The sequence below is a fragment of the Taurulus bubalis genome, assembly GCF_910589615.1.
Source record: "Taurulus bubalis genome assembly, chromosome: 7".
Lineage (NCBI taxonomy): Eukaryota > Metazoa > Chordata > Actinopteri > Perciformes > Cottidae > Taurulus > Taurulus bubalis.
In genome coordinates, this window is record NC_136595.1 from 17,655,602 (window position 1) to 17,671,340 (window position 15,739).

A 15,739-nucleotide genomic window follows, 5' to 3' on the forward strand; every position below is an offset into this window, starting at 1 on the left:
ACAATTGTTCAATTCAGGCATCTGGTAAATTTTACAATACAGCACAGAGACAAATACCTGGGTGTCTTATTTTTCCTTGTGAAGAGCTTCTATGAAGGCTTCAAGTTTCTCCTGAATCTCTCGAACTTTTTCTACGGAAAAAGCACAACAAGTAGGTTGGTTAGTCAAAACCCTGATAAAAACACAAAACAAATACAAAAACAGTTGTAGAACAGAAAAAATCTTAGATTATTATTATTATTTTTTAAGAAAAACCAAACTTCTTAAATGTGAGGACTAGCGGATCTTTCGTGTTTTAAAATCATTGTAAACAAAATATCTTTTGGACTGTTTGTACCAGCACAAGTGTGCTGAATGTTTTCAGCTTTTGGACCGTTTGTCCGTCAACATACTATTTTCTAATTTAATTAGATATGATTGATAAAAGTGTTAGTTGCAGCTTAACTCTCCTTTTTAAATAGAGGAAATATTAAACAATATTCCCATCCCTACCAATACTTCTGCAGGTAGAAACATTTTTCACCAAAACACCAGATGGCCGCCTGACAGTGACAGCCAAACCTCAAGGCAGACCTCCTTCTCCCATCTGATGATGAAGACTTGTGTACCCTTTCCCGGTTAGTAAAGAACACATCAAAGCTCTTCCCCTCCCTTTTTTGTGGTATGTACCTCACGGGCACATTGCTAAAGGACACAGGGAGATACCATAACAACAACATTTCACATGAAAGGGGGGAATCAACTGGAAAACAATCAGTCACTTCTTTTCATGATTACTCTCCTATTGTGCGGTGACCGCATTAGACGAGCAATCCTTCCACCCAACATGTACTGTCACACGAGATGAGCGAGCCATCTAAAGCAGTCTTAATCACTGATTAAACAGTTGCTGAGGGAAGTTTGTGGGCCAACACAGAAAAGGAAGCCGTGGCTCGCAATGCCAGCTGCACCTCCAGGCCTGGCTGGCTCTCCAGCTTCCCTGTCACCCTCGCTAATCTGTCTGGATCTCCCCCAAGCACAAACTCAAACACCGGCTCTGCAAAACAAACTAGCACTGCTCCGTCTTGATCAATCAGCCGCACAAGATCCATAGGCGACCTATTGTCGATTATTTTTCCAAAAGACGGCCCAATGAAAACAACTTCAAAAAAAAGAAGTGTCCCGTTTTCAGGGAGATAAATCATTGTGGTTTGGACCTTCAGAGCAACAGTGTCGTAAGTGTCCATTTCAGGTCGGCACAAAGGTGATTATAAGTGTGTGCGTGCTTTGGAGTGAAACTAAATATTGTACTCGGAGGGGGGGTGGGGGGGGAGAGGGCTTGTGTGCAGCCCCCTTTTGATGAGAGCACGGCTGCCGAGGTATCCTTTTCCGGACGGATGAAAAGCACACGGTTGTTAGGAGAGATGCAGGCACCCGCCCCCCCACACACACGTCCTGAAATACTAGCAGAGCTGAGGAGCTCTGGATAACACAAAGGTAGGCAGAACTGAGCAAATTAACTGATAGAGAAAAGCTTAGCCCTGAAAGACAACACAGACCACAGTCATGCTACCTCCACCTTTTTATTCACCTTCCTACACACTCAACGCTGGCAGGTGGCAAAAAAAAAAATCCCTGGCCTTTGATACTCTGTTAACACACTCAGGCAAAATGGCAGGGCGTTAGGTGGAGATTACAACACCTAATGGAGGCATTAAGGGGGCCTGTCGATGGGGCACGCTGACAAGTCACTGCAGCAGGTGTGGGGTTGAATGAAACATAACCCTGCGGTACGCCATTCCAGCACGCAGCCCACCGCAGGGCACGGCTCAAAGGCAACTGACAGAGTTCAGCCGTGTGGGCTGCGTGCCCTGACCACAGAACAACACAGCTCAATCCAACCCAATCAGAGTAGGATTACCAACATCTGTTCGACCTGAAGAAGAGGAGATGTGAGGTACGGGGGTGTGGAGTTTTAGTTGGTGTGAGGAAAGGAGGTTACTGACTGTCAGATCATCAAAACATGGGAAATCCCCCAGCTCAAGCTTCAAAGCTTCTAAGTGGGTTTAGATGTGGCTGATGATAAGGTGCTCTATGGAGACTGGGATGCTTCACATGCAGACCGTTTCACACGGGTCAAACTTTAAGGATCCTGCCAACTGTTGGGCAAAGATACCATGCGCGTCTAAATCACCGGGGTCAGCAGCGGTTAGATTAGAGGGCTTGTGATAAGAAAAGACACAGGTTCGTTTGCCCAGATTGTCTGGAAAAGTTTCCCATGGAAAGTCAAAAATCTCTCTGCCGTGCTGACGCATCTGAAACCCATTATTCAATTAAAGTCAATATATTTTGACAGCCCAAAATCACAAATCTGTCTCAGAGGGCTTTACCATCTTTACACACCTTCCTACACACTCTATTGATCCAGTGCTTCAGTTGAGCACAACACTGGGGTTGTACTGGGCAGCTCAAAAACACAATTGTATACACTCACAATTACAAGGCACTCATTGGCTTCAGAAGGCTTTACCCTTCTACAAGATATGACTCCCCTTATTCTCAGGCCGCATTATGGTACCGCATGGAAAAAAATGCAGCTCCCTCATTCATTAGATACATTGAACGCAGGGCTGTTTTATGTCTCAGCTACCACATCGCCTTTATTCAAGTAAATGTGACAGTAATTTTAATCAGTTCAGTCACAAGATGTGCAGCAACTTCCAGGTCCTATAGCACAAAACACATCAACGATTCCCTTACAGCGGGATGATTAATGACTTTAAAATGAGCCCTCAGCAGCTTTCAGCAGCCCAGGAGGCCACTGGTGAATGTGAATGGCGCCTTTCAAAAAAAGCCAATATTCTGTGGATAAAAACTGTGAGAAACAGATATTTATTTCCCCCACACCATCTGTTTGCCACCAAAAGACAGCAGCAAGAGGAAGAAAAGGCTGCAACAAGGCTTTCTTTTCTCCGTCCTGTGGAAATGCGACAAAAAAAAAAAAAAAAACAGTGGACAGAGTCACCATTGCCGGTTCCTCGCTGAGCAGTGGGAGTAGCGATCTAAAACTCCATTTAGGCTCCTGTTTACCTAAGAGATGAGCCCCAAAACACAGTCATTCAACCGCTCACTCCTTTATCTGGTCATGAATATTCCCATAATCCTCTGGCCTCTATCCCAGAGGCCCCTTCTTTAAGATGCTGGGTGTGTGTGCGCGGGTTGGTGAGGATGGAGGGACTCTCGCCCATTGAGAGAAAGAGAGGGGAGCCTTTCCCCCCAAATTCCCTCTTTCAAGACCTTCTCTCGGCTGATCTCCACATGAAATGATATCTCATTCACTCTCACTCTGTCGAGTCCCATAAGCCTGCCACAGCCGAAGCGCTGGCAGAAGGAGAGCCGAGCCACAAAGGCTTTAATTGACCTGTAATTAGAGTGTGAAACTGCGTGGCCCTGCTGGACAAGTAGCCAACACAGAAGAGAGGGAGAACAGAGGAAAGAAAAAGATGAGAAAGAGAGAGGACACGGAGGCCTGCAACTTGCTGTGAGATATAAAAAAAAAAAAAATAATCCTCTTACTGTGGGAGATGGCCACTCTCCTGTATAGAAAGGGTGGTTGTTGTGAAAAAGAGATTTCAGCGGGTAAAGTTTGGTGCCAAGGTTGAGGCTATACTTTAGTATGCCACTCTTAAAGTTTTCCACTGACAACCAAGCAGCAATTCACAGTACGGTCACTAGAGAGAGTGGGGCGGAAGGTTTGGTTCCTGTCCCAACCCGTCATCATTCATGAAGAAACCTTTTTTACATTTTTTTATGACATATGACTGCCAGGGTCACAGTGTTGGTGGGGACACGGCACATTTTAACGCTCTGCCATTGCTTTCTTTGAAAGCTGATCTCTTAATGTAACAAACAGAAAACCCCCTTTTTTCTCCTCAGCATGCTGCTTGATTTGTCACTAAATCTGGATCGTCACGCTATAAAACCCCGGGCCCATAGGAGACATGGACACAGGGAGAGCGGGGATGTCGACGGCCCAAACGCCATGGCAGTGACAGAGCCATGAATCACCCCTCGCAGTCATAGCTCTCATCTAGAAAACAGATGCCTGGAGAAGACCAGCCCAACCTAGGGAAAGACATGCATAGGGCTGAACAGGTCAAAGCGTGGGGTCAGCTCGGGGGCAGACTAAACCAAAACGGCAGAATGCAGAGAAATCCTTGGAAAGAGCCAAGTGACGACTGTCGTTGGGCTGCGTGGCGCAGGTTTTATTGTCAAGCATTGCTTGAGCCTTTGAAGGGCCGGAGATTTGAGTTGATTTTAGTACAGGGGGTTATAAAGATGAAGATAGTGGTGACAACGTTTGGAAGATGGTGGGTTTAGCTCCAGGCCTGATGGGTTTAACTGAGGGAAGCGCTACAAAGAGTAAATGTAAATGATTATGAACGCAGATCAACTAAAATGCATCATCCAGATAAAGCAGGAAACAGTCACCATCACTTTCCAAACTCATTCAATGAACAGGTCTGAGACAGGAAGTCTACTTATGACTTATGGTGTAAATCAGAAAACTTCAGACTCCTGGCTTTTTCTAAGACTCACATTTTTACAGTCAAATGGAGCCCTGTGCTGAGGCTAAGTGGCAATCAATCTTGAGTAGCCACATGGACCTGTCTAACAAGTCTGGTTTAAACGGAGATCCTGTCATAATCCCGCAGAGAAACTCCCCTGTGCTGCATCGGCCACAGGTGCGTTGACCAAGTTAACTAATGCTGAACTCCCAGTGATTGAGCACACAAAACAAACACTCAAGTTTGAAAAAAGGGGTGCATACTTTCAGCCCAGTCGGTACCTGGGCTTAAATGTAAAGGATTCGTTGTTAATCACCTTCTCTCAGACCCTTCTTGACATGGCACTGACCCTAAACCAGCCAATCAAACAAGACAACAGAGAGAGATAAGACGGGCCGGGTCGCCTCTTCTCTCCGCTGCCCTCAGGTAAATACACGTTTCCAGCTGCTCAGGACCCCACACACCGTCACATCCATGTAACACAGAGAGACAGCAAACGCACCTGGAATTCCTTTGAGCCTTTAGCAAAGGCCTGTTCAGGCTCATATGCTGGGGAAGCTGGACTGCAGCTGTTGTACTTGCAAAGGCCAACAAAGTAGTACTGGAGCCTCAGAAAGGGCCATCAGTTCGTCTCTTTCTTGAACACAAGTTTAAACAAAATTCATACTCCTAAAATAGCCTACACATGAAATACATCTACAGACATCATATTTTGAAAGATGGTCTGGCCAACTGATGATTTCATATGTGCTTGCCTAGTATGACTGGACAAAGCAAGCTAGAGTGAGACTCTGCATTACCTGCAAACAAAATGAGTCTATTGGTGCCTTAAGTACCTTTTAAAGCACTATACAAATAAAATGTATTATTATTGGAAACGGGGTTCGTCCTAGATATTCTCAACTGTCCAATAAACAAGACCCCAAATGTCTCTCTGTTAACTAGACAACAGTAAATCAAAAACAGGGTAAGGCTAACCTCCTGACATGAGAAAATTCCAACCAAAAGGTAGCATATTTTCCACCTATCACAGAGAGGAAGTATATGGTTTTCCTATTACCTCATCTTAACCTGCATCTGATGTCAGAGCTTTGCATGTGTGTGAGTGACAGGAGGATCATTGAGAATGGGTCCCCGGTGGCTACACTGTGCTGGAAACATGGGAACAGAAGCACACACACCTCCTTCTCTTCCTATTTTCCCACACTTGCTCCGTCTCCCCTCTGGAGGAGAATGAACGATGGCTTCACATTCTCCTTCGTAGTTTTACTTCTTTCTCACCACTTACATTATCATAATGCCACTTGATTGGTTGTCATCTAAAACACACAGCTCTTTTCTCTCGTTTCCTTAGTCCAGTGAATTTATTTCTATCTAGGGAGGATATTCAGAAGCAGCCAACCTGCAGATGGTTTATCAGCACACTTGGCCATTAAGTACAAACACTTAGGCTGTGTGAAACCCACTGTTATAGCACTGTACTTTGTGTGTTTTATGTGTAACTTGTTGTTATCATTTATTGGTTCATCTAAGCCCGTTTTCACAACTGATCACCCTGGCCACCAACAGCTGTCAATGTATCTGTGCAAAATGCCTTAGATAGACATCCCTGGTTGTTGACATGAGAGGAAGGATGGATGTATAGGAGTGAAGAGAGGAAGTGAGACGGTGACGGGGAGGGAATAAGGGGGAAGTGATGAATAATGGGAAAGTGGAAAGAGACGCAGATCACGACTTTGTGAATGGGGGCAAGTGGAAGTCTTGTATGAGGGAGAGGAAGGTGAGTGAAGAGAGACTCCTGTGTTTTACAGTAGTTAAAAAGATATTGATGGTTTCTTTGGGCTGCAACTAACAATAATTTTCATTGTCGATTTATCTGTTGCTAATTTTCTTGATGAATAACTTAGTTGCTTGGTCTATAGAATATCAGGAAAAAAAATATTGAACATTGTTTCTCAAAGCCGAAGATTACATCATCAAATGTCTTTTTTTCTGTTCACACCTCAAAGATATTTAGTTTACGGTAATAGAGGAGTAAATAAACTAGGAACTGTTCACATTTAAGAAGCAGGAATCAGAGAAGTTTGACTTATTACTTAAACTGTTTATTATCAAATTAGCTGGTGATTATTTTGTTGACAACTAAATGATTAATTGTTGCAGATCAGAGTATAACAGACGGAAAAGTGAATATAGTGTTGCAAAGAAAACGCAACTCGATCAAATTGTTTTAAACTATTTAAACTATATAAAGTATAAGAACAAGGTCAGCAGGAAATCAGCTATGATACAGAAATGAAGCCTAATGTAGTAAACCATAAATTAATTATGAATTACTTATCTAGCAGTTGACATCAGGGTGCAAATAAAACAGTCATAAGATGTGGAATAAAATATTCAAGATATTTACAGATGTTTTAGGGTGTCTTGTGATAGAAAAGTCAATTCACTTTGGAAGTTGTTTTCCTACATCACTAACAAGATACGATTAGATCAAATGCAGGAGGGGCAGCTTCAACTGTGCCAGTGTTATGACAACTGTGGATCTACTGTTTGTGTACTTGAAGCTCCCGGGGAGAAAATTCATCATTTGGCAGCAACTCTGCAGCCTGAGGTTTCCTCCTCCATGGGAAAATACTAACTTATATTGTATCACCACTAAGCCTCCTTACTTTACGAAGCGACACTGTTGTCTAACAGAGAGTCTATTCAGAGACGAAACAAAATCGTGGCAGGAAGAGTGGGATTGAGAGTTACAAAGAGAGCAAAAGACAAAAATAAAAAGGAGCGAGAGACATCGAAGCCAGGCAGTGTGTTAGAGGGAGTGATGTGGAGAGTTGAATCAACAGATAGAACTGTAAAAAGAGGAAGTACTTCAAATTCATGAAGGTCATACTGAAGTTAAAGTGTATGTGAGGGCAATAACCCTCAACGTGCCAAAGAGCATCCAGTCTGCCCACAGTCTCACAGCACAAAACCATCCCCATGTTCCAAAAAGCAGACCAGTTGACTCGGGCCATGTTTACAATAATGAGGATACTTGTGAAAAAGGGAATATGTAGGAATGTGTTGTAGTGTGTGCATGTAGAAAGAAAAGTACATGTGTGTGTGTGTCAACCTTCAGTTACACCAGTGGTTCTCAAACTGTGGGGCGCGGGGATGCAGTTTTATTTATTTAATAAAACATTTTGAAATCCTTTATTGATCCCACAGTGGAGAAATTATTTTGCCAAAAGCCGATCTCCGTGAGGTCGGCTTTTCTACTACAACAGCTGTTTTGAGAGAGACAATCTCTCTCAAAACAGAATACAGATGAAGCTCAACATTGAGCATGAATTGAGAGCGGCCGTATCAAATCTACAACCCTGTTTTAAAAAGATTTGTAGAGGAAAGCAGCTCATTGCAGCAACTAATACAACATGATGGCTCACATATCTGCACTCATTTTGTTTTGCACAGGTTGCACATTATTGTTATTATCTTAAAATGATATTCAGTGCAAAACAGGTTAATTGCAGCCACAATAGGCAATTTCTTTGTGGTCGGGCATGAACATTTTTCTTCCTCCAAAATGGGGCGTTACATCAGGTACTAATATTTTGCAGCAGAAGTAAAAACTTAAATATCTGTATTCACTCTCAGTTCATGTCAATAGAGCAAAACAGCTGTCTGAACACTGTACGTACACTGGCATAACATATGATTCGATCGGTGGTGTCAATGCAGCAGGCTAAAAATAAGTGGTACCGACTTCGGTAAAACATTTGCACACCGTGATCATGCAGGCACATGTGCACACAACACCTTAGAAAGATACATCATCCCTTACAGAGGAGCGCTCGCTAATCACTCTGGAGGAAGCTGCTCAAAAGAGAAGGAGGGGGATGAGATGAAAGGAAACAAAGTGAGCGTGAGGCTGAGCAGGCATTCCGGGGAGCAAGCTCAGACAACCAGCGCTTTATTGTATTCTGCTTCCACACAAGAGAAAGGAAAAGGAGAAAGTGACTGCATGTGCAAACATGAAAACACTTCACACATTATCACTGTTCTTAAGAGCCCCTTCTGTTGACACCTTTAATTCCTAATAAATCCCTAATCTTCTGCACAGTCTTCCCATTCATCAGTTGCAATAAACGTACAGTGAAGATGGCAAACGTAATGCAAAAGGCAGTGTGGTGGCAATGCGTTCATTGCAAATTATTAATTATAAAACAAGAAAACTCACTCACTCGTCATCACTTATCCTCGGCTGACTGTCAAACAAGTCTTTGAATGGATGCTACTATTCATGTTTTTGATTTTCAACTAGCCAATGACTTAACTTTAAAGATATAAATATAGAGATACAACTATCTTAAAATGGAGCTATATTTAACCTTCTGAAGATTAATATATCAGCAAACAAGTATTATCAATGTAGAAATATAGTGGAGTAATGTCTACCTGAGGAGGATACAGTCACTATCTCTCTATGTGTTGTTATTAACCAAGTTTCTGTGTGCTTTGTTGACATAGCCGGACTGGCCGCACATTCCGTTAGTGCATGTGAGCATACCCCACTGGCAGTGTTCCCTCTAAGCTGCGCGCGTGTTTATATAGGCTACCTTTAGGAATAATGACACCATGTCAAGTTAATAGGCCTATAATTATTGTTAAGCACTGTATTAGCATTTTTCTTTCAATGAAGTTCCACTTAAATGTTGTACCTGCTGAGAAATGACTAAACACCTTTGATACTTTTATTGTTTATATACATCATTATCAGTCATAACCAGTGAACCAGTCATAACCTCCCCTTATTGAAGTTCAACAAAGATCCTTTAAGTTCAACTAAACTGACTGGTAAAACACCATCATTAAAATGTTTCCAAAGTCCAGCCATCATAAAGGATATTGAATAAATATCAACCTTGTATACATATTGATGCATTTGCTGTCATCTCTTTGAATCCCCTATGGCTAACGCAGGCTTGTGGTCATTTTCGGCAGGTCGCGTGGTTGCGAATTGCTCACAGTGCTGAAATGTGCGCTCAGAAAAGAACAAAATTTGCTCAGTGCTGAAATAAATTAGAGGGAACATTGCCCACTGGCTAGATCATGTGCACGTTAGTGCATGCGAGCAAACCCCACTGGCTAGCTCACGTGCACGTTAATGCACGTGAGTGCACGTGAGCCCTCCGGTTCCTCAGTGACAGAGACAACAGTGCTCACCTGTTAGCCACCGTTAACTATGAGTGGCCGAGAAGTTGAGAGCCATTAAGAGGCAATCAAAATATTTTTAAAAACTTGTCTCGTTCTCCATTAAAGACATCGATCCCAGTAATGACGGCAACCTCCACGGTGACAGATGTATTTATTGAGGATTGTGGAATATGACTTCTGGCTCAATTAAAGTGCAAGAGAAAAAACCCAAATAATCTGCTAAAATGTATTTAATCCCCAATGAATCCCCAATTTAACGTGGTTGACGTGCCCCAGTGACGCTGGGAGCCATGTTGTCGGGGCAATAGCTCCTGGTAGGGTCTCCCAAGACAAAGTGGTCCCAGAGGAGGGGCCAGAGCAAGAACAATTTATTGACCCAATATGAACCTGCCAGGAAACCGTTGAAGCACCCCGCCCGGAAAAGCGAAACCAGGGCCCTGTTAAGTCGCCAGACCTAGGAGGGTGCTCGCCAGGCCAGCATCTGGGCCATAACACATGGGGCTCAGCCTGAAAAATCGACATGAAGCCTCCGCCCTGTGGGCCATCCACTCGAAGGGATAGGCACTCACATTGTGAGCCAGGCGACACTAAAGTAGGCCTCTAAAAAACTGAGAAACTGCAAAAGTGGCAACACATGTGACATTTGCAAAGTGTAAAAAAAAAACATGTTGCCATGATAATACAAGTACAACTAAATGACACACACAATATATAATGTATTTCCCATGACTAGTAATGGTGTCTCGCAAAGTCTTTCCCATGACTAAGGTTTAAAACTCAACAACTGACCTCAACATCACACTGAAGAAGTGTGTGTGTGTGTGTGTGTGTGTGTGTGTGTGTGTGTGTGTGCGCGCACACACATTCTCTTTACCAAGCAGAGGATGAAAAGCCACCACTAGGGGAGGGACAGTCGGGCACTGATTCTTTCCCTTCACTGGCGGCCAATTAATGTGAAAGAGGAGGAGGTGGAGCAGGGAAATAAAAAAGGAACTATAACTGCAATTTACACCGCAATTTGCCAAAGCTGCAAGCGGAGAGAAAGGCTATAGGCCACAGGGAGACAGAGAAATAAGGACAATCAAGGTAATAAAAGGCAAATTCAAAAATAGTTTAAAAAATAGCTTGTGCCTTAGATTTGACCAAGAGCTCCTTTGAAAAGGTGGTCTGTATGTTATGAATGACAAATGTACCATATGACATGAGTAAAATGGTGCAATTATAATTTATGTTCACGAGTGTTAAGTGTCTGGAAGCTCACAATATTAAATATGACATCATAATGAAGTAGTAATTCTGGGAACACTCTGGAAAGGGCACTTTCTCAAAACAGGCACTGTGGTACCTTTTACAATACCACACACACACGCGCACAATCACACACACGCGCACAATCACACACACGCGCACAATCACACACACACACACACACACACACACACACACACACACACACACACACACACACACACACGGGGGCAACGAAGCAGCCAAGCAACATCCCAGTGGACTCCTAAGAGGCCTTTGCTTGAACATTTAGGCCTGGGCTGTGCTCCAGAGACGGCACTGTGCCATACAGCTGGTCTGGCACACGCTGACAAACACACACACACACCTCTTTGTAGTGTACATTGTACCACTCATTAACAGTGCTTTCACACTCTTGCTCACTGAGGCATACACCTGACCCGTATTTGTAACCTGAGCAATGCTTAGCCTGCCTGCAAGTAGGGGCAAAAACAACAAACTGCCCCTGGGAGCATATTTCTGCCTTTGTTAAGTGCGTTCATCATTTCTCCTGCCTGCTATCCCTCTTTTCCCTCCCATCTTCCCTCCGTTTCCCATAATAGAGGTTGTGAGGTATCAACTCTTGTTTCTCAATCTTTTTCTCTCCCCCTCTGTCAAGGGAGAGCAAAGGGAGAGAGAGATGGGGTCAGCTGGGCCGAATTTGACATGAGAGATAGAGCGATGGAAACGAAAGCTAGCTGGATCAAGTACCCTGTGGTATTAGATGGCTGACCTGTGGGGTCAGGTCATAGTTTGGGTTTGAGGCGATCTGACCTTCTGTCTTTTAACAGGCTGAAGAATGAGGGGGGAAGGAGTGATGAAATGAGGATTGAAGATTTCATCATGCATTGAGAAAGTTTGCTTCCTAGACAGGCACATATACAAGTCTCTTTTCTTGTATAACATTGCATGGCTTGAAACAGGTGTGTGGCTTCCATATCGAGTGCCCTAAACCTCTGAGTCGAGTGGCTGCTACACTAACATTTACAGTTTTAGAAGGTTAGTGTTGCGATGACACGGGATCACGCAGCTTCAGGCATGTTTTAGGTTTGTTCAAAACAAAGCTGGCCGTCACTGAAGAGGTTAGCGTAGGTGCTTCAAGAGCATAAGTTATATCAGAACTAGTAGAAAAAGTATTTTTTCAATGAAAGAAGAGCAAAAAAACTGCACTGAAGTCTTTTGGAAAATATGCTTTCGCTCTTCTCCAGACTGGCGTAAAGTTTGATTGACAGATGGCTCATCCAATAACCTGCAAACTATTTTTTGAAATTGCCTGCGCTGTGTAATATGCAAGTAAAACACAATGACTAAAGTGATGCATTTATCCAATAAATTGGACTGATCTAAATTCCTGGTAATACCCCCGAGTCAATAAAGCTCGACCGAAAAGTAACTGAGTTGGCCAATGCATGATTAATTTAGGATTAAAGCAAGACTTTCAAAGATAATTTAGTGCTTGCAGATCCAACTTGATAGTATGAACTTTTGTTTAAAATACTTTTTGCCCTCAAAAGCTCGCTCACTTTGTGCTTTGAGGCGTGTCACAGAATCAGCCCATCAGCCAATGCAGTTCAGTTTAGACTGACTTTAGACGGATGGACCCACATACTTACGCCCACGCATACGGATCTAGGCTGCATTACATAGAAAGGTCTGTGCAAAGTGTCAGACATCTAATGACCCAGATCCTCCACTTACCCACTAACTCAACCAGACAGATTGACAAAGTTTAAACTCTGATACATACATTTTCTTGGTTGGAGGACAAGAAAATCTGCCATATACTGTAAAATTAGGGCTTAGTGATATAACCATGCAGAGATAGGTATGAGTTTAACAAAATTACTAGTGTTAGATTAATTTCAGTACTTTTTGGGGCCTTTTTCATGCATTGGTGAGGACGACTTTAGAGACAGGAAACGAAGCGAGAGAAACAAAAAGGGAATATCATGCAACAAATGACTCCAGCCAGACATGAAGCAGGAACTTTGTGGCTTAATGGTCACCGTAATCCCCAAACGCACCATGGTACCAGATATTTATTAACATATTTTTCTTAAGCTCTTTTTCTGAAAAAGTTTACATTCCAACCTCAAAAATCTGAGTGCTGTGGTTCTGTCCTGTGTACCCTCCAACTGTTGGCTGCCTGTGTCGATGCTGCAGCTTTCCATGTGACACAAATAATATAATTGGTAAAATTTCTTGCATCCCATTCTAAAAAAACCAACAACTACTCAGCAGGTGTGAAAGTGAAAATGACTGAAAAATGTGATTTACTGGGGAACAAACTTTACAGGTTCCCTTGCTGGACCCCATGAGCCTGTGAGAGGGTATGTGTGCATGCACAGGTGTGTTTCTACCTTCTAGATTCCATGACAGATTCCAACATTCCCACACCTATCAGTGAGTGGAGTCTTTGGTGGTGGGAAGTGGAAACGACATGCCTGTTTGGGTTAAGTTTTGGGATTTACTTGCCTTGTAGGCTTTGCAAGGCCAGGCAGGTCTGGGCATTCCAGACAGTGTCTAATGGAGCAGGTACGGGGTGTAGGTGTAGGTGTGTGTGTGTGTGTGTGTGTGTGTGTGTGTGTGTGTGCGCGCTCTCTCTCTCTCTCTCGGCTGGTGTCACAGAAAAGCCGATTCCACTGCAGAGGGAACGAAAACAGTCCCCTACAAAAACGACTGAGTATGTGTATCTTTTTTTCTATTTGTTGCTCTATGCTCGACTGTACCTATATGTACTGTATAGGTATTTTCTGTGAAACAACGTCCGTCTGTCTGTCTGTCTGTGCTCATGTTTGTCTACTTGAATGCACAACGCAGTATGTATCCTGTTCCTGTATGATGATTTGTATACATAAGTGTTTCCAATGGTAGTAACAGAGGAGAAAAGTCTGTGTGTGTGTGTATGTGTGCGTGTGTATTTTCCCAAGGCGACAATCAAACATACACAGATAGACCAACCACTAAAAGTCTTGCGTCATTCATTTGTGGGCCTTTACAACACGAGTCCCCTATCAGCAGTCAGGAAGTCCATATGTAGACTGGAAACAATAGAGACTGTGTGCGCCTGTAAGAGCTTAGATAAATGTAGAAAACTCTTTCAGGGTTAATGTGTGATTGGTGTTGCTGTGGCCGCAAACGTTCAATTGGATTCTGTATATAGAAGCCAAGAATATCTGGCCCTGAAAAATGTCATCTTGTTGTCTTTTTTCCTGCTGCCAGAGGGCAAAGCAGCGGCAACTAAATGCCATCAGTAGATAGCCGGAAACATGGCTAATAATAAAGTATCAAATAATAATTAGGTCAGGTTATCTAATTTAAAAACACCTTTAAAAGCCCTTAACATTTTATGTGAAAATGGATTTTAGATAAAAATTACGTAACTATTGGAGTTTGAGAACAACCAATGAAAAGCCCTTCAGTCTTTTTGAAAGTTTATGAAATGGCATTCATGAAAAACATAAATACAAGATTACTGAAGGCAATTCCAGTCCAGACAGACTTGAGTGTATTTTTCGAGAATCAAGGGTCATTCTTGTTCAAAAAGACAGCACAGATCTGCATTGTCTTTTTTCAAGGTACTCACTCATTTATGTAAATTTATTTTAAGCAATAAAAATTGCATGATCAAACATTACAAGCAAAAATCTGTCTCGTCTCCTTAAAAAAAAAAAAGTGTTTTTGTAGTCAAAGGGTGTATAAAACTTTACACATTCGTGAATCATATTTTTAATTACTTCTAATTAGTGTATCCCAGACATTTTTATGTTTTTTTTAATCCCTACAATTTAGATCATGCAATAATTTTTATGTTTTAGCATTTGTTGGTGTAAATGAGAGAATGGTGGTGTGTGTGCAACATATACTTTGAGGTAGGTGTGTGTAAATTATGCTTGCCTGTGTGTGTGCCTTTGTGGTGACAGGAACTATGATTAGAAGTGTGTGTGTGTGTGTGTGTGTGTGTGTGTGTGTGTGTGTGTGTGTGTGTGTGTGTGTGTGTGTGTGTGTGTGTGTGTCAGAGTTCAGATATGGCAGCACGCCTTGCATTCTGCTTTGTGAATACAGACTTTGCTTAGCAAGCAGAGTTTTGCTGAATAAGACCAAAGCAGTAGACGACACAACCCTTATTGTACTCTCTGTAAATAGGAGCCTTCAGCAAGGAGACAGGTAAAAATTAGCAGATATGTAGGACCCACCCCCAAGAAACTTCTTTCAAAACTTCCAACAGTGCAGAAATATTACATGTGCACAGTGTCATTGTGCCTCACATTCCACACCTAAATGCTTTTCAATCAATGTAAATGAGAGAAATTCCTTACTGATTCTTTATCTATTATGCAAACGTGTATTTGCACATAGGCAAGAAATACAAGCTCCCCCACAGAGAAGATTGGTCTTCTGCTTTCACAGCCTCTCTACAGATGGTTTATGGATTGAATCCTGCGCAGGCCAGAAAAAATTAGGCAAGGAATTCTCAAGTAATGCACTCCCAACAACTACTGTCAGGGGGTGCTAACCAGCAGTGTGGGTCAATCTACCCCCTGTAGATAAATAAATTGCCATATCCATGGAAACACCAGACAATATCTACATGTCCGGTCATGTCTCTGGCGGAACAGTCCAAGACATGACTAACTGTCAACAACCAGAGGGGTCGTGGTGGTGCCAAAAACAAAGACATTTTCTCCATCCGTCTCTGGTTA

General features: G+C 42.7%; 1 protein-coding gene across 1 annotated transcript in view; it reads right to left on the minus strand.

The window, feature by feature from the left end:
* The window catches only part of opa1 (OPA1 mitochondrial dynamin like GTPase), a 36,039-nt gene that overhangs the window by 2,341 nt on the left and 17,959 nt on the right, over positions 1 to 15,739 (minus strand). The window contains exon 28 of the mRNA XM_079221179.1: positions 58 to 131. Within this exon, the coding sequence (XP_079077305.1) occupies positions 67 to 131 (65 nt within the window). The 3' untranslated portion in view covers positions 58 to 66. The remainder of the gene's footprint in view (positions 1 to 57; positions 132 to 15,739) is intronic.